The sequence below is a fragment of the Phyllopteryx taeniolatus genome, chromosome 2, assembly GCF_024500385.1.
Source record: "Phyllopteryx taeniolatus isolate TA_2022b chromosome 2, UOR_Ptae_1.2, whole genome shotgun sequence".
Taxonomy (NCBI): Eukaryota; Metazoa; Chordata; class Actinopteri; order Syngnathiformes; family Syngnathidae; genus Phyllopteryx; species Phyllopteryx taeniolatus.
Window position 1 is genome coordinate 22,665,956 of NC_084503.1, and position 19,882 is coordinate 22,685,837.

The following is a 19,882-nucleotide window of genomic DNA, read 5'->3' on the forward strand; positions in this document are numbered from 1 at the left end:
CGAAGAAAAATCCGGTCAGCGTCTTACTTCCGTGTAGCATTAGCGCCCCCCCCCTCTCGCTCTAAAAATCAGTTCGAACTAACGTTTCCCCCCCGCCCCCGAGAATCGTTGTTTTGGTTGACAATGTTGCGAGGTTTAGGCTCTTGGCTGGGTTTGGAGAACCCGGCGGACGCCAACACGTTGGCTGACACGGAGGAGGAGCAGAAGCAGGAGGAAAAAGTGGTGGAAGCTCAAAACGAGGTAAACAAACAGCAAGCAGCAGCTGATGGCCACCATGAAGAAGAAGAAAAAGATGACGTGGAGAGCGAACAGGAGCTCAATAAAGGACTTGGCGGTGAGTTATAGCATTCATTAGATTAGACATTTTAACTCTTATCAAGAAACGGTGTGGTTAAATAATCGGTGGGCGCTTGTTTAACCAGTAACTTGAGTCGTCGTGGGTTTGGTTTTTGGAAGACGTCATCGCCGTTTGCAACAATGGATTCAAATTAAATAATTACAATAACTTTATTTATAATAGCGTGTTCACCTAGTGCTTTGACAGACAAACATCGTGTAGGTATGTTACTCATGCTGCATTCCATGAACGTTGGATTTATCCCACTCGGATTGAACCAGTTCGACCTCAGCATTCCAGGCGAAATTAAACAACAAAGATGTCTGATCGCGATATTGATATTGTTTTTTTGTTTTGTATATTTGTAAGTTGTATAGGCTTATATACAATCATAATGTGGTTTATCAATGTCAGAAAAGTAATATAAGCATTTCATCCATTTCACCGAATGAGTTAATGCAGACAGAGATTAGTAAAGTAGTAATTAGTAAATTTTTTGAGGTACATTTATTTTTTATTATTTAAAGATTCATTTTGCACTGAAAACAGTCACATATTGTTTGTTGAAAAGTAGTGCAAAAAAAATAAAGATTTTTCCCAAATGAAGAATAATCGTGATTACGAGATTGATCGGTGTCTTGCTCAAGGACACCACGGCCGTGAGTCCGGGGATGTTGGCGGATGGTCCAGTCGGGGTTTTGAACCTCTGTCCCCCACGGTGGCAGGCGATGATCTTAACCATTGCTCCAGGGCTGCCTCCTCTATAAACCACCTCCTCTCTTCCCTGTCCAGACTTCATCTTCAGTTTTGCGTCCAGCGCAACCAAGAAGATCTCAGAGTCCATGGTAGTGACTGCACAAAGCATTAAGAAGAGCGTCGAGGAGGGAAAGATCGATGGAATTATCGACAAGGTGCACTTATATGCTAATATTTGTATTTTATTATTGCAATTATTAGGCGTCTTTCTTCATTTGTGTGTAGACATTCCTAGGAGACTTCCAGAAGGAGCAAGAGAAGTTTGTCAAGGAAAAGAAGTCCAAAAGATCAGGTCGGAAATAATCTACAAGATTTAAAAAATAAAAAATACGAATACAAGCCTTTATTACAGTGCTGTGAGAAAGTATTGGCCCCCTTCTCAAATTCATATATTTTTTCATAGTTTCCCCACTTTAACATTTAAGATCATTAAACAAATGTAAATATCAAACAACTATAACCCAAATGAACTTAAAATGCTGCTAAATGGGGATTTCATTTATTAAGGGGGAAAAACTATTTAAAGATACCTGGCCCTGTGTGAAAAAGTAATTTGTTAAATCATGAATTAATTGTGGATAATCACAATTTGGGGTTAATTTTCACTGGTTACACTCAAGCCTGATTACCTCCAGACTTGTTCAATCAAGAAATCTCTAAAACAGAATCTTTACCTACAAAATCAAGTCAGACAAAGGAGCTAAAAAAGTTGCAACAACACGATCAAAGAAATTCCAGAACAGTTGAGAAATAAAGTACCGTAATTTCTCATATATAATGCAGATTCCCCCCCCCCCCCCCAATAAAAATGTCAAAAGTCAATAGTGCACATTATACATAGGTATAGGAGAAAATGAAAAAGACTTTCACATCTTATAAATGTATCCCGCCATCTAGAGGTTATGAAAAACCTGTTCACATTCATTACAATATGCTACCGCCCCCTAGAGGTAATGAAAAATGTACACTTTCATTCTAGTATGCCACCTAAAAGTTATGGAAAAAGTGTGCCTACACTTTCATTCCAACATGACAGGGGTACATATGACTGCATATATGTGCAATTGTGCTCATAAGTTTACATACCCAGGCAGAATTTGTTAAATATTGTTGTTGTTTTTTAAAATACGACTGATGACTGAACGACAATCATCATTAATTTCTTTATGGTTATGTTTTGTTTAATGATAATGCTTTTCTGAAATGCTTGACAGTTTAATTTGAATATAAAAATAAAATGTGTTTTGCCTGGTCCTTCATGTTTTCTTTAAAGAATTGTGCACCGCTTACAAATTCTGTCTGGGAAATCAAACATATGAGCACAACTGTGTTTTCTCATTTGCAAAATAAAAGTAGGGCTGTGAATTAGGAAATTAAAGTAAATAAAAATAATGTATTATGTGTTAAAATAAAGTTCTTATCTTCAGAATAATTATTTGAAAAAAACTTAACACAATGGAAAAAAGTACTTCATGTTTTGATCATATGCGTAGCAGCAAAATCATACATTGTAAAAATGCATTATACATAGGTTGAAGGGTTTTCCAGAGTTTTGAGGTCAACTTTGGGGGTGCGAATTATACATGGGTGCGCATTACACACGATAAATTACAGTAATTGACATCTTTTAGTCTGGAAAGGGTTACAAAAGCAATCTATAAAGCTTTAGGGTTTCAGCGAACCATGGGGAGAGCCATTATCCTCACCTGGAGAAAACATGGAACAGTGATGAACCTTCCCAAGAGTGGTTGACATACAAAGATTACCCCAAGAGAACAGCAATGACTCATCCAGGAGCCCACAAAGGAACTCAAAGAACTGCAGGCCTCCCTTGCCTCAGTTAAGGTCAGTGTTCATGACACAACAATAAGGAAGTGACTGGGCAAAAATGGCATCCATTGCAAAGTTCCAAGGCGAAAACCACTGCAGACCAAAAAGGACATAAATGCTCGTCTTACTTTTGCGAAAAAAAACATCTGAATGACCCCAAGCTGAAGTACACTTGGGTTCTGCAGCAGGATAACGAGATGAAGCTTCATAAAGCATCGTAACACTTCAGACATTGGTTCGAGTAATGGTTCGTTTCTTGATGCTTTATTGCACACGAAACCACCTGCTGGCCATGTGCATAATCAGAGGCAGCTGTATCTTTACCACATACAGTATGTCCTACGTTGCATTTTTGCGTCTTTTTGGCTCTTGTGAATGACTATGTATTACAAAACAATGTTTGACCAAGTAATTTCCCAACTTAAAGTGTAAAATATATTATTTTTGAACGTATTCTGTTTGCTTAAAATGTTCATCATGACTGGTATGGCAGGTTGTATAATGTTTTTCTGTCACTTTGGGGAAATGGCAGAGGATTTTGAAAGTGCTTATTTAGAAATAACAGTTTATCATCATTTTTGTGCTAAGTGATTCATTCAAGAGCAAGATTTTTAAATTGGGGTACAGTAATTTCTCCTCTCCCAGTGAGGTTTTATTTTACCTTGCTTTCTGTGAACACAAATACTTTCCCCATGAATAAAATAAGAAATGGAGAAAAATGCAGTTCTTGATTTAAAAAAAAAAAAAAAAAAAAGATAATGGATAAGCTTCAATGATATTTCCTTATGCGATGCAGTCCTGCTTGGGGTTCGAACTCAGGCGACCACCATAACCCCGGCTGAGAGTACAACACCTGCTGGGCTATTAGACCAGGGTGCCATCTTAACGGCCAGCAGCCTCTTTCCAAGGATTCCACACTGAGCTGACCGCAACTATATAAAAACACAAATTTTGAATGGAGCCTGCATGAGGGGTTTAGATTACTGTCAAACCTCGCGGCAAACCTTGAAGCGCTTCCCGAATCGGCCATGTGGTACAGCCGGGCAGCGAGGCTTCGGACGTCATGAAGCAAGCCTCGATACGCGCTTTGCAGAAACGCCCCCTCGTTACTCGACACACGCCTCGAAGACTCTGCACATCGCGTAACATCACTAGCATGACCTGAAAAAGGCCTTTCATGCTCAAAAACCCTCCCTTTTTGCTGAATTAAACAATGCTGCAAGGAAGTTTGGGCCAAAATATCTCCACAGAGATGAAAAAGACTCATTGCCAGTTATAGAAAATGCTTGATTTCAGTTGTTGCTGCTGAGGATGCCCCGACCAGTTATTAGATTTAGGGGGCCATTACATTTTTCACACAGGGCCAGGTAACTTGTTTTTTTTCCTTAATAAATGAAGTCACCATTTAAAAACGGCATTTTAAGTTTACTTGGGTTGTGGGGAAACTATGCCAAAATACAAAAATTTGAGAAGGGGACCAATAGTTTTTCACGGCACTGTATGTGATGTAATTTACTGGCATGTGTGTCCAGAAGCAGCAGTGCCTCCCTGGGTGGGCTACAATGAGGAGGAGACTATCCAGCAGCAAATCCTCGCCCTCTCAGCTGTGAGTAACATTAAATTTATATAAAAAAGTGTTGATATGTATGTGTCATGATAAATGCGATGGCTCCTGTCACCATTTATTTAAGACAACCAGGACCTTGCACAATAAAAATAAACGCAATGAATAAAAGTAATCCACAAAAAAAAGATGAACATTTAAGTGTTGTTTTCCACATTCAGGACAAGCGTAATTTCCTGCGTGACCCTCCAGCTGGCGTGCAGTTCCACTTCGACATGGAGCAAATGTTTCCTCTGGCTGCTGTCATGCTGGAGGAGGACCAACTTCTCAACCGCATGCGCTTTGACCTGGTGCCCAAACAGTCAGTACCTATCTATTGTGTGCGTGTTTACGTTTTATGAGGACAAATGTTTTTAATTTCAAAGGAAAAAAGTTGAGTTTACAAAATTGATGAGGGAAAAAAAAAAAGGTGAATTTTCATGAGAATATATTTGATAAGAAATGGGTTTCCTCACTGTCTTTATTTGACAAATGAATGGGAATTTATGAGATTCATCACAAATTTTATATGAAAAATTGTTTGATTTTGTGTTTAGAAATTTTTAATTTTATGTGAAATTGTAATTTTGAGGAGAAACTTGTAATTCTTCGAGAGGTTTGTTACCTGAATTTTTTTGAAAACATTTTCTGCGGAAAGTGTATTTTGACAAGATTTTTAATTTGACAGAAAAGGTTTCTTAGAATTTCCTGTTGTCAATGAAAACAATTCCAATTTTACAAGAAAATCATTTGTTGTGTTTTACTATTCATTTAAAGAATTACATTGTACATGAACAAAGTTAAAATTTTGTGAGAAAAACTTTCTACAATAATTTGGGTTGTATTTTAGGAGGAAAAAGTTAACATTTTACAACCAAAGTTAATATTTTATCTGAAAAATGTAAAGTTTTACAAGTTACACTTTGATGAGACGAAATTAGATTTCATTTAACAAGAAAAAAGGTTTCTGAGTGTTTATTTTTTTTGGGGTATTTTGCGTGAAAAAAAGTAAAGTTTTTATTTTAAAATGATTAAACATATTGACAACTGTACTTGTAAATCTACAAGGAACACCTACATTTTTAAAATGTAAAGTTTCCATTTTTATGAGGCAAAAGTGACTATTTTACAAAAGTTAACAAAACTTTTTTGGGTTTAATTTTAAAACAAAAGTTAGAATTTGATTGCAAAAAATAGTTTACAAATAAAGTTATATTTTTTTTTGGGATGAGAAAGTTTATTTGTCTAAAAATAATGTAAAAATAAAATAATATGACTATTACCTTTCAAGGCACGGTGGTCGACAGGTGAGCACATCTGCCTCACAGTTCTGAGGGCACGGGTTCAAATCCGGCCTTGCATGTGTGGAGTTTGCATGTTGGGTTTTCTCTGGGTACTCCAGTTTCCTCCCACATGCATGGTAGGTTAATTGAAGACTCTAAATTGTCTGTGTGTGCGAATGACGTTTGTTGACATGTACCCTGCGATTGGCTGGCAACCAGTTCGGGGCGTCAGCTGAGATAGGTGCCAGCACACCTGCGACCCAAGTGAGGATAAGCGGTTCAGAAAATGGATGGATTTCTTTTCAAATTTAAATGAAAAAAGTTTAACATGAAAAAAGTTACATTGTATAAAAAAAAGTTTGGTTTACCCCAACAGCGTTTCAATTTTATGAGACTTGTTTTTCATTTGAGAACGAAAGTATGCAATATTAATTTATTATTTCATGAGGAAAATTTATTGAGGCTTAAAATGCCCAAACAAGTTAGTGGCCACCATCATGTGTCTGTGGTTTTACAGTGGGAGGAAGAAGTACGTGGACCTTTTGAAATTTCTTCAATTTCTATTTAAATTGGTCTTAAAATGTAGTCTGATCTTCATCTAAATCACAAGCATAAACAGTCTGCTTAAACTCGGGATGTCCCGATCTTATGTTTGAGATCAGAAATTGGTCCGATGTCAGCAAAAAAAAAAAAAAAAAGAGAATCGGATCATCCATCCATCCATTTTCCGAGCCGCTTCTCCTCACTAGGGTCGCGGGCGTGCTGGAGCCTATCCCAGCTATTATCAGGCAGGAGGCGGGGTACACCCTGAACTGGTTGCCAGCCAATCGCTGAGCACATACAAACAAACAACCATTCGCACTCACATTCACACCTACGGGCAATTTAGAGTCTCCAATTCATGCATGTTTTTTGGATGTGGGAGGAAACCTGAGTGCCCGGAGAAAACCCACGCAGGCACGGGGAGAACATGCAAACTCCACACAGGCGGGGCCGGGGATTGAACCCGGGTCCTCAGAACTGTGAGGCTGATGCTCTAACCAGTCGTCCACCGTGCCGGCAGGATCGGATCAAATCTAAAATTTTACCACTCGCATACAACCAGTCTGTTTCCTGCTCCGCTCCAGCACTTTTATCCAGCAGCGCCAATGCAGAGCCCACGTGATCACAACAATAGGGTGATAAGGTTCAAACATAGTAGCAAGAAGAGTGAATTTTGCTTGCTTAAAGTCATTTATTTGACACACTAGTTGAAATTCAAACACTCAATAAAATAATTAGACCTATTGAATGTTAAAATACATCAAAAACTTTGTCTTCATTCGCTTCGTGTTCAGAAAAATTGCTAGCTCAAAGCTAACACACAATGAATGAAAAACACCATTCGTGAGCTAATGAAAATTAGCATTGAACTCGTGGTACATGTCTCTCAAAATAATGAATATTGGTACACAAACGCTGTATAAACTTATGCAAAATGGCAATATAATAGTACTCTCAAGCATATGTTCTTGTGAAAAAACGAGTTCTATTGAAAATATTCCATCGTAACTTCTCCTTTGTTGCTTGCAAGTGTGATCTCATTGCGAGCACAATACTGCCCCTCAAAGGTCAAGATGTGCACAGCAGGAACAGCGAATAAAACTATACACCAGATACATTGCCACCGCACGTGGAGAAAGAAAATGCTCTTCCCACCATATACTGACAGTAAAATAATAACTGTATTTAATTTGAATTATTTTGCATTTCGAAAGTATAATTTGTATTTATTCATTGAGATTATTTTCCATGGTTTTGTAATTTATTTTTTATTTGATCTATTCAAATGTAGGATATATGTAAAGCTGTGGTTATGTTGCAATTTAAACATATTTTTTATTATTATTGGTTTTATTGAAGTTATCTTTCAGGATTTTCTAATATATATTGTATTTATTTTATTTTATTGTTGTAGTACATTCCTATGTTTAAAGTTACTTTTTGGAACCCATTGGTTAATAATAAATGGGTCTACTGTTGAGGATTATAGTTCTATGTTTGAGTAATATCACTTGATCAAGCCTTTTCTAACATTCCATACAAATTAGTAAAGTATGTATGATTATTGCTGATATCTGATCAGACCAATATCAGTATCGGCCAAAACTCAAGGCTGCAATATCGGTATCGGATCGGAATTGAAAAAGTTGGATCAGTATATAACCCATCTTAAACTAATACCACACGAGCAATTACGTGTTTTCATATTTTTATAGAGCATAGCATGTAAACATTCACAGGACAGGGCGGAAACACTAAGTTAATACTTAACTTAATACTAAGTTAATAACTGGTTGATTCTCCTTTGGCAGCAATAACCTCAACTAAACCTTTCCTGTAGTTGCAGATCAGATGTGCACAATGATCAGGATGACATTTGGACCATTCCACTTTAACAAACTCTTGCAGTTCAACAAGATTCCCGGGATGTCTCGTTTGAATAGGTCTCTTGAGGTCATTCCACAGCATCTCAATCCAGTTGAGGTCAGGACTTTGACTGGGCCACTCCAGAGCACACATTTTCTTCTTCTGAAGCCATTCTGTTGGTGATTTGCATCTGTGTTTCGCATCATTATGATTGTCCTGTTGTCCTCTTTTGAGCATCAACTGTTGGACAAATTGCTTCAAGTTCTTTTGCAAAATATCTTGATAAACTTGTGAATTCATTTTTCCATTGATGATAGCAAGCCTGCCTGTGTGGAGTTTGCATGTTCTCCCCTTGTCTCTGTGGGTTTTTTCCGGGTACTGCTGTTTCATCCCACATCCCCAAAACATGCATGGTAGTTTTAATTGAAGACTCTAAATTGCCCGTAGGTGTGAATGTGAGTGTGAAGGGTTGTTTGTTTATATGTGGTCTGCGATTGGCTGACGACCAGTTCAGGGTGTACCCCGCCTTTTGACCGAAGATAGCTGGGATAGGCTCCAGCATGCCTGCTACCCTAGTGAGGAGAAGCGGTACGGAAAATGGATGGTTGGATGAGCATTCTGCGCTGTGGTCTTCCAGGCATCTTTACAGGGTGACCACTCCATGGAAGAGAAGCAACACTGCTGAACGTTTCTCTAGTTATAGAAAATGTGTCTAACTGTGGACTGATGAAAATCAAGACTTTTAAATATTTTTGTAACCTTTTTGTCAGGTTCAAACAACCTAGAACATTTAATAAATAATAAACAAGGAAGGAAGACAAGAGACTGGTTCTTTTACTCGCGAGGAGAACGGACAGAGTTGTACGCAGTTACGACATCCTACCGCTCTGAGCACACTCTTCCGAGCGCTCTCTTTTTATTTCCTTAGGGTGGTTCCTAGTTACACAGACGTTGCTGCTGCTATCTTGAGATAAGGGCATACACAGCAGCAACGTGAAACAATCACAGATATGACTCATTGTGCAGATGATAATGCAGATGTGTTCTTCTTCGGCGGTGATAGTTACAACCTTCAACCGCAAAATGTTCCAGCCGCTATCTTTTTGATGAGGGCAGAGTCCTCTTCACAGACAACTTCAACTTTCATGATACATTCAACATTATACTGCTGAATGAATGCTTTGCCACAGGATTAGAGTAAACATGAGATAACTTATGTACATTTATTCTAACACTTTTCCAGCTTTATGCAAGTCTACAATCGTAGGTTCTGAGAGCTCTTTTGCGCGAGACATGGTGCATATTAGGCAAAGCTTCTCGACGAGAGAATTCTAAAGTGGTGTGTGTTTTCTAGTCGCCAGAGCAGCTTTAATCCACACCTCCAAGCTTGACTCATTTATTGGACTCATGGACACCTACGTGTGATTACTTCTTGGACAATCCATAACTTAGCAGTTCACTTACTTCTTTATCCTGTGAATGTCTACGTCATTTTCTATAAAAATATGAAGACAATTGTTTGCGTGGTTATAGTTTAAACAGACTCTTTGTTCTTGTGATTTAGATGAAGATCAGACCACATTTTATGACTAATTTATGCAGAAATTTAAACAATTCCAAAGGGTCCACATACTTTTTCCTCCCACTGCATGTGTTTCCATGTTTTGTTTTGTTTCGATTGACAGTGTGAAGGAGGAAGTGTTCTGGAGGAACTACTTCTACCGCGTGTCACTCATCAAGCAGTCGGCGCAGCTGACTGCGCTGGCGGCCCAGCAGCAGGAGCAGCAGCAGAAGAAGGGTGACGATGGCGTCTCATCCAATGATGTCGTCTTATCGGGTATTTCATTTACATGAATGACATTACGCTTGTTTGCATATACAGTCTCCTCCAAAAGTATTGGAATGGCAAGGTCAATTTTTTGTTTTTTATTGTATACTGAAGACATTTGGGTTTCAGATCAAAAGCGATGTGACAAAAGTTCATGATTTCAGCTTTTATTTCATAGTATTTACATCTAGATGTGTTAAACAACTCAGGACAGAGCACCTTTTGTTTGAAGCCACCCACTTATCAAGTGAGCAAAAGTATTAGAACGTGAATGATGGGTGTTTCTAGTTGCTCAGATGTTGTCTTTTAGATTGATTGCTTAAACATTAGAGAGTGCTTGTTTTTGGCTTTGGGTTTCATCTGTGGAAACTGAATTTGCTGTTAACCAAACATGAAGACCAGAGAGCAGTCTATGGGAGAAAAGCAAACCATTTTGACGCTGAGAGTAGAGGGAAAATTGATCAGAGCTATTGCACAAACATTGGGCATAGCCAATACAACAATTTGGAATGTTCTGAAAAAGAGAAACTACTGGTGTACTGAGCAAGACATCGAACAGGTCGGCCAAGGGTATCAACACCAGTTGATGACAGAAACATTGTGAAAGCTGTGAAGAAACACCCAAAGACAACAGTCAGTGACATCACTCCCAACCTCCACAGGGCAGGGGTGAAGGTATCACAATCCACAGTTCGAGGTTTTCAAGAGAAGACGTATACATACCACGAGATGCAAAAAGAATTGGAAGGCCAGATTGGATTTTTGCAAAGAAGTAGAGAGGAACCAAAAATGTTTTGGAACAAAGTTTTATGGACTGTTGAGACCAAGATTAGCCTCTATCAAAGTGATGGAAAGTCCAAAGTATGGAGAAAGAAAGGATCTCCTTATGATCCATAACACACAAGCTCATCTGTGAAGCATGGTGTAGATAATGTCATGGCCTGGGCTTGCATGGCTGCTTCTGGAACGGGCTCACTAGTCTTTATTGATGTAACTAATGATGGTAGCAGGAGAATGAATTTTGAGGTCTACAAAACCATTTTGTCTGGCAATTTACAGAAAAATGCATCCAAACTAATTCGGAGAAGCTTCAACATGCAACAAAGACAATGACCCAAAACACACGGCCATGACAGCAAAGTGGAAGGACTTAGACTGCCCAAGTCAATCACTGGACCTTAACCAAATAGAGCATACATTTTATCTCCTGAAGGGAGAAACCCCCAGAAACAAACAAGAACTGAAAGAGGGTGCAGTAAAAACCTGCATAAGCATTTCAAATGAAGAATGCAACAGTCTGAAGTCAATGGGTTGCAGGCTTGATGCAGTTAGTGCAAGGGTTATGTCACCAAATATTAAATGTTGACTTTAAGTTCGTGTTGTTACGTTTGCGCACGTTTCGTTCAGAAGAACGAATCTTTTTAGTGAACGAACTGAACTTAATCAGTTTATGAAATGATTCGTTCTTTTAGCTTGGCCACCGTGAACCGAGCGAGTCGGCTGGTAGCGGAAACGGAACTGTTGAAGCGTTCTGGCACTCATTTCTGAATCTTCGGCGAATGACCAATGAGCAGCCAGCGTGCAGTCGGGGGCGGGACTTCATTAAACGTACTGCAATGTGATTAGCAATTTGCCAACGTTGTCACTCACTTCGTCGAATGACCAATGAGCAGCCAGCGTCAGGCAGCGCCGTGCAAGTGGGGAAGGGACTTAAGTGAACTGAGCGACTCGTTCAGTGAACTGGTGTGCTGAGGAACTGAAGAGCGATTCGTTCAGGGGAGGAGATTAAGTGAACTGAGTGATTTGTTCAGTGGACTGGTGTACTGAGGAACTGAAGAGTGATTCGTTCGTGGAACTTATCGTTCACGATCCATTAGACACGAGTGATTTGTTCGTGGAACTTCTTCGTTTGTGATCTGCTAAGGAGCGATGTACTAGTACAATGAGTGATTCGTTTGCGCAAGGAATGACGTACTACGCAGTGAACGTACCCATGAGTGATTTTAACCGCAAATCCTGACGTCCTCGCGGGGATAGCTTTCACTAGCAGCCGTTTCTTCAAGATAATGGGTAATGTTGAGTCAGTCAAGCACATGAAAACAAGCACACATATTTAAAATACATGTGAATCAATAATAAATGTTTTTACGTACACATACATATCATTTACTCTGTCTCTAACGTGATTATTAAAGCTTTTTATTTCATAATATTAATAATAACAACGCATTAAACTTCTGTAGCACTTCTCAAGACACTCAAAGCCGCTTTCCACTAATCAGATGACAATAAGTTAGGTGAGCGAGCAGGAAGCCAGACTGGCGGGGGCTGTTGTCAGCGATGTTGTCCCCACCGCAGTGGAATGCAGAAAAGTCACGCCGGCTGGCGAGAGCCGAGCTGGACGTCAGGGGACGCGGAAGGATGGTCAGTAGCTGAGCTCGCTGCACGCATGTTCACGAGTCACAACCGAAGCTGCTGCTGAAGCTTGCTGAGCAAGAGATACAATGCATATGTGATCATTTAGTTGTTTTTTTTTTTTTTTTTTTTATATAAATCTCCCCACCTTTCCTAGTTTATTCAATACATACAATACAATACATGACAACAACAACGCATAGTCCTTCGTTGAATGTGTTGAGTGAACGTGAACCTCAGGGATGGATCATTTTAGGAATGAGGAAGCATTGAATGATTTTGTGAAAAAGAACTGAACGATTCGGTGAACAAATCTTTTGAACGACTCTTTTTAATGAACTGATTCGAATGATTCAGTACACTCAACAGAACTGCCGTGCCCATCGCTACTTTAAGTTAATTTGTCTGTTCCAATATTTTTGCTCACTTGAATAGTGGGTGGCTTCAAACAAACAAAAGGTGTTTTAACACGTAGATGTAAAGGCCATGAAATAAAATTTAAATCTAAACTTTTGTCTCATATTCATCTTCTGATCTGAAACCCAAATGTCTTCAGTATACAACAAAAACAAAGGAATTGCCATAGCCGTTCCAATACTTTTGGAGGGGACTGTATTCTAATCCTCATTGCTGCTCTGTTTATTGTCCTCGCAGACAACGTCAGGCCCAAAACACCGCCTGTTTCCATCAGCGACAAGCAGAAGGTAGGATGCAAGACAAACTTAAGACAATAGGGTTTTTTAGACCAGTTGTTCTCAAACCTTTTGCCCCAAGCTACCTCAAGAAATACTTGGCTCTTCATGTTCCACCATTATGACCAACATTAAATATATTAGTATAGTAGGCCTAAACGTTAATAAAGAACAAGGCAGGTTTTATTTTTAAAAAGTGTATTTAATTTTATTGCATAGATCATTTTACACGTGAAACTATGTGAGTCCCAGGATGCACATGTCTGGAAACAGTCCCAGCCCTGGAACAATGCAACTTATCATCATGGAATACAGATACAGTAATCCTCCACTTAATCACGGTTCTTACTTAGCTGTCCTGGTATATTGCAGATATTTATTACAGTTGTTACTCTATTTTTAACACTACACAATATTTATTCATTGCTCTCGCTTTCTCTCTTTCAATATATGATATGCCTTTATTTTTTAGGACAATGTATTTTCCCATAAACTATCACGGAAAACAATAGTATTGTTGTTGTTTTTTTATGCCACTGATATAGTGATATTAAAGCATAATAATTCAAGTATATCCTTTTTAAGAACAATTAACTCAAAAGAATATTTTGAACATTGGCATTGTAATGTAGTACAATACATAAAACATCTTAGATAAATTAAAAATATAAATAAAACACTCGGGCTCTCTTCACAAAAATTGCACTGAACAAATATTAAACATTTGGCACAGTGGTAATAACGGCCATTAATGCCTTAACAGGCAATATACTGCCAACCAAGTTTCCAGTTTCCAAAAATTGCAAAGTATAGCAACATTAATAACAGCACAAGTAGATCAAAGCAACCTGGTTTGACTCAAGATTTGTACTACCGTATTTTCACGATCATCAGGCGCACTTAAAAGTCATAAATTTTCTCCAAAATGGACGGGGCGACTTATAATGCGGCGCGCCTTATGTGTGCACCAAGTTCGAAAATCTGTAAATGTTGTTGTGTGACTTTAATGAGCGCTCCGCTTGACTGACTGGGAGCATTTCCTGCCGACACGCTGCTTATATAGAGGAAGGCGGACGTGACTGAGCACAGCATGCGGACGTAAAGGGGGAAGGGTGCGCGTGACAGAGGATGCTAAAGACACGCCCACAGTAGGTATGTAGTTCCGGTATGTGCATAATACGGTGCCTTATGTATGTGTTAAATACAGAAATAGACCCCGTAACTGAGACTGCGCCTTTTAATACGGTGCGCCCTATGGTCGTGAAAATACGGTATTTTTCAAAAGTCTGCAGTCTTTCTTTAAACGCCGCTTTGTCAATATGTTCAATGGCTACATCTCTTACAATAGTGAGTACGCTATACTTTGTGTAATGTGAGCATATGTGCACCATATACGCTGTCACATTTGTATTTGCATTGTTTGTGCAAAGGCTTCCATAATTGCAAGCTGACGGAAAATGTCCCACTGTGTTTTTTGTTCCCAGCTGAAAAAATTGGGTGGAATAGTTGTGTTTAAAATTTATTTTGTCACTTTGAGGTTTTAAGTTGTTGTCTTTGTTGCGACTTCATACAAATTCGACATACCAGCTTGTTGGTGTTAACGGCGATGGCCGCATTCATGTGGCTTGAATACAAAATGTTCCCACATCGTCGCGGTGGCGTTAGGCTTTGGAACTAATTCCATTTATGCCGCTCAACTTTCTGTAACTTTCTATAACTTTCTCGCTGTGCCTGCATTTGAAAAGCACGCACGTGCGTGCACACACATAGGGTAATTGGTTCCCGCCCTTCACTATCTCTGATTGTTTTAGAGACCAGATGGGCTTTATGTGTCTGCTTTCAAGTCACATTTCTTTCTCAAATGGCTGGGCATACAGTTGGACCCTTCTTTTTTTTATTTATTTATTTTATTTTTATTTTTTTGCTGCACCATTCTGAAATTAGGGCGCATATGCAACCAATTTTGTCGTTCTCTAGAGCCCTGTGTTGTCAAAAAAAAAAACTTAAAACGATTCCATTAAAATGTATTGCACATCAATCCATTCGAGTTTTAAGTGTAATTGTAATTTAATTGTATTTTTATTTTATTTATTTTTTCTTTGTTTTCAATGTTTATAAGTTGTTGTTGTTTTTTCTTGGTTTTTAAATGCTTTAACGGGGAGAACATGCAAACTCCACACACAGTAATAGTTCATCCATCCATTTTCTGAGCCGCTTCTCCTCACTAGGGTCGCGGGCGTGCTGGAGCCTATCCCAGCTATCATTGGGCAGGAGGCGGGGCACACCCTGAACTGGTTGCCAGACAATCCCAGAGCACATACAAACAAACAACCATTCACACTCACATTCACACCTAAGGGATATTTAGAGTCTTCAATTAACGTGCATGTTTTTGGGATGTGGGAGAAAACCCACGCAGGCACGGGGAGAACATGGAAACTGCACACAGGCGGGGCCGGGGATTGAACCCCGCTCCTCAGAACTGTGAGGCTGACGCTCTAACCAGTCGTCCACCGTGCTCCAGCACGCCCGCGACCCTAGTGAGGAGAAGCGGCTCAGAAAATGGATGGATGGATGGATTATATGGACTGACGAGATGAAAGTTGAGCTATTTGGGAGGTGTGTGTCGCGTTACAGCTGGTGTAAATATAGCACAGAAATTCAGAAAAAACATGTTACCAGCAGTAGTAGGGCTGCTTGCTCCTTCAGGACCTGGACAACTTGCTGTGATTGATGGAACCATGAGTTCTGCTCTTTAACAGAAAATCCTGAAGGAGAATGTTCAGGCATCAGTTTGTGACCTCAAGCTGAAGCGCACTTAGGGTTAGGGTTAGGTTAGGTTTGGGTTCTGCAGCAGGCTAAAGATCCAAAACACACCAGCAAGTCGACTTCTGAATGGCTTAAGACAAAATTAAGGTTTTGGTGTGGCCTAGTCAAACTCCAGACTTGAATCTGATTGAAATGCGGAGGCATGACCTTAAAAAGGATGTTCATGCTCGAAAACCCTCCATTTTTTTTCTGAATTTAAACAATTCTGCAAGGAAAAGTGGGCAAAAATATCTCCACATAGATGTGAAAGACTTATTGCCAGTTATAGAAAACGCTTGATTTCAGTTGTTTCTGCTGAGGATGGCCCAACCAGTTAATAGGTTTAGGGGGCCGTTACGTTTTCTCACAGCGCAACTTTGAACAGTTTTTTTTTCCACTTAATAAATGAAATCACAATTTAAAAACAGCGTTTTAAGTTAACTTGGGTTATATTTGTCTGATATTTACATTTGTTTGATGATCTACTATGCAAAAATATACGAATTTGAGAAGGAGGCCAATACTTTTTCACAGCACTATTGGAAGATTAAAACGATATGAAACTTCTTGTACTTTGGCTATGGGTGTACCATAGGACTGAATGTAGGACTTCGTGTGCACCGCACTTTGAGAAACACTGTTTTAGACAATACTCAGGCCTAATAGGATGGAAGAAAGTCTTAATTCTGCAGGGGAAAAAAGTCGCTGTAGCTTTTTTCCTTGTAAAATGTTTACTCCTCAAACATTAAAAATCAAGGGTTCTTGCTCTTGACGTGTGTGTGCGTGTGTGTGTGTGTGTGTGGGTCTGCGGGTGGTCCCTCAGCCCACTCTGGAGGAAGACTTTTCAATCTCCACCAGTCCCGGCGTCGGCGAATTTGTGAGTGACGCCTTCGACTCGGCGGCCATCGATCGCGAGGACTTGCAGAAGGGAATGGAGCAGCTGGTGCTCGACAAGAAGGACAGCGCCCCCTCTGCTGACGGTTAGTCTTAAGTATTTCAATACAAATTGTCGTTGCGCCAGATGTGACAGAGAAAGACCTCCCTGGTTGCAAGTCAATCGCAGGGCACATAGTATAGACGCTTTTACCCTGAAGGACTACTTAGAGATTTTAGTGAAGCTAGCTAGCTAATGTTTTTGGAATGTGTGAGGAATTACCCACAGAAAACCCGTACGGGCACGAAGAGAATATGCAAACCCCACACAGGAAGGCCAGAGCCTGGATTTGAGTCCTCAACCTCAGAACTGTGAGGCGGGTGTGCTAACAACTTGCCCACCGTCCTGCCTTTACAGCCACTTAAAATAAATGAACACCTCCCAAAATAGACACCTTCCTTACCCCATCGGGATAAAAATGGGTAATATTGAAGTGATGGCACAATAAACTGGTTAATTTTTTGTGAAATTGAATTTTATTGTAGTATTTTAAATTTTGCGCTACGCCAAGATCCATCACTTAAGACAAAGGCCTCCCTTTTCCCGTTAAGAAAAACTGTAGTAATGAAGTAATGTCATTCATAAATGGGCCGGAATTTGATTTTTGTTAATGCATATTTAAAAATTCCGCTGGGCTGCCCGTCCACTTGAAGGGACAATACAGACCCTTTCCAAAAAATGTGAATATCATGGAAAAGTTTATTTATTTCCATAATTCCATTCAAAACATTAAACTTTCATAGATTATAGATTCAGGGCCCACAATTTAAGCAATTTCAAGTATTAATTTGTTTATTTTTACATAATTTGGGCTTCCAGTTCATAAAACCCACGAAATCAGGAATTCAAAAAAACTAGAAGACTGTGAAGAAACCAGCCCAAATTTTGCAGGCCATAAATGTTTTGAACTCAGTGTCACACACTAATCATCTAATAAACTCAAAGCACCTGCACAGGTTTTCCCACGTGTCCTTAAATTGCTTCAGTTTGGTTCAATTGTCTCAGTTGGGTTAAATATGGGGAATACTGCAGACTTGACAACTGGCCAGAAGACCATCATTGATACCCTCCATAGGATGGTTAAGCCACAAAAGTTCATAGCTAAGGAGGCTGGCTGTTCACAGAGTGCCGTGTCCAAGCTGATCAATGGAAAGTCTCGTGGAAGGACAAAATGTGGCAGGAGAAGAAGTACCAGCAAAAGAGATGACCGTGGGCCCTCAGCGGATTATCAAACAGAAGATTGAGAGATTAAGAGAGTGAAATGGGGCGGGAGTCACATCTTAAAAAAACACCACATTCAGACGCATCCAGGAGATGGGCTACAACTGGCGGGTTCCTCGGGTCAAGTCACTTCTGAGCCTGAGCCAACGAAGGAAGCGTCTCAACTGGGCCAAGGAGAAGAAGGACTGGACTGTTGGCCAGTGGTCCGAGGTCCTCTATTCTGATGAAAGTAAAGTGTGCCTGTCATTCGATAATCAAGGTCCAAGGGGTTGGAGGAAGACCGGTGAAGAACAGAACCCAAGCTGCTTGAGGTTCAGTGTGAAATATCCACAGTCAGTCATGATTTGGGGTGCAATGTCCAGTGCAGGTGTTGGTAAACTCTGCTTTCTTCAATCCAAGGTCACCGCAACAGTCTACCAGAATGTTTTAGAGGACTTCATGATTCCTTCTACTGAGGATCTGTGTGGAGATAGATTTCATTTTCCAGCAGGACCTGGCCCCTGCCCATACCGCCAGAAGCACCAAAACCTGCTTCGATGCCCGTGCCATCACAGTGCTTGACTGGCTGGCCAACTTGCCAGATCTAAACCCCATTTGAGAATCTATGGGGTATTATCAAGAGGAAAATGAGGGGCACCAGACCCCCCAAAAAAATAAGAAATCTGGGCTTGCAGAACTCCCATGCAATGCCACGGGCTGATTGGCTCAATGCCACAGTGCATCGAGTCAGTGATTAAAGCAAAGGGATTCCCAACAAAGTATTGAAGAACCATATTTTATTCACTTTATGTGACCCTAATTTCTTTCTTTTTTTCCTACAAAAACTGAGACGTAAGTGGTGATTTCTTCACAGTATTCTATACTTGAAATTGTTTCAATGGTTGGCGCTGAATCTATAATCTATGAAAATTAACTTTAAACTTTAACTTTAAAGATTTTTTGGGAAAGGGTCTGTATACAGTTTTCACACCGCTAGCAATATTTGAATGCAGCCTCATTTCATGACATATCATATGATATTAACTTCTTTGTGGCAGAGGAGCAGTCAGACTGGGAGAAAGAGCTCCAGCAGGAGCTCCAGGAATACGAGGTGGTGGCCGAGTCAGACAACAGAGACGAGCAGTGGGACCAGGAAATCGAAAAGATGCTACAGGCGCACGACGCCTAAAGCATGCCACGGTACAGCCGCCACTCTTTTTCAAATGGACACTTAAATGTAAACATTCAATGGATGAAGGACAAGTTGAGATTTTATACAAAGAGCGCCTGTTGTCACCTCTGATGGGAAATTTATTGTAATGAGAGAGAGATGGCGCTAAGGGGCGCTCCAGTGTAAATAATCTCAACTGGATCGCATCACAGATTAAACTTTTTTTCTTCTTTTCCTTTCCACGTATCTTGTACAGTCAGAACACTTTATTAGCTATCTAACAGATGCTTCAAATGTAAAATTGAAATATGTGAATAAAAACACTTAAAATCCCGTTTGTGGAAACATACTTTCAATAAGCATGTTCTTCTTTCTGTAACTGAAGGTAATAGCCTAAACAGTTTGTATTGCTATTTTATGTTTACAATATTTATTGCGAATAATATTTGAAAAATACAATATATTTTTAAAACTAAAGCATATTTTGTTGGCGGATGTGACTGAGGGACAGCATGCGGACGTAAAGGGGGTCAGTCTTGGTGCTTTCGTTTTATGCAACGGCGCCATCTATCCATCCGGGTAAGGACTACCGTGGCGCAGCAACTTCAGGCAAATT

General features: G+C 39.8%; 1 protein-coding gene across 1 annotated transcript; it reads left to right on the top strand.

The window, feature by feature from the left end:
- The first annotated feature begins 36 nt into the window (after positions 1-36).
- Positions 37-19,599, top strand: syap1 (synapse associated protein 1). The gene is made up of 9 exons (XM_061765352.1): positions 37-334; positions 1,130-1,248; positions 1,319-1,385; positions 4,456-4,529; positions 4,709-4,848; positions 9,904-10,055; positions 13,116-13,165; positions 16,785-16,941; positions 19,154-19,599. Exons 1-9 carry the CDS (start codon positions 124-126, stop codon positions 19,282-19,284), a joined length of 1,101 nt encoding a protein of 366 aa, XP_061621336.1. The 5' UTR covers positions 37-123; the 3' UTR covers positions 19,285-19,599.
- The last annotated feature ends 283 nt before the right edge of the window (positions 19,600-19,882 follow it).

Coding starts and splice junctions, on each gene's coding strand:
- syap1 (XM_061765352.1), top strand. CDS start 124: ATGTTGCGAGGTTTAGGCTCTTGGCTGGGTTTGGAGAACCCGGCGGAC. Junction 335..1,129: donor GCTCAATAAAGGACTTGGCG/GTGAGTTATAGC, acceptor TTCCCTGTCCAG/ACTTCATCTTCAGTTTTGCG. Junction 4,849..9,903: donor TTTGACCTGGTGCCCAAACA/GTCAGTACCTAT, acceptor TTCGATTGACAG/TGTGAAGGAGGAAGTGTTCT.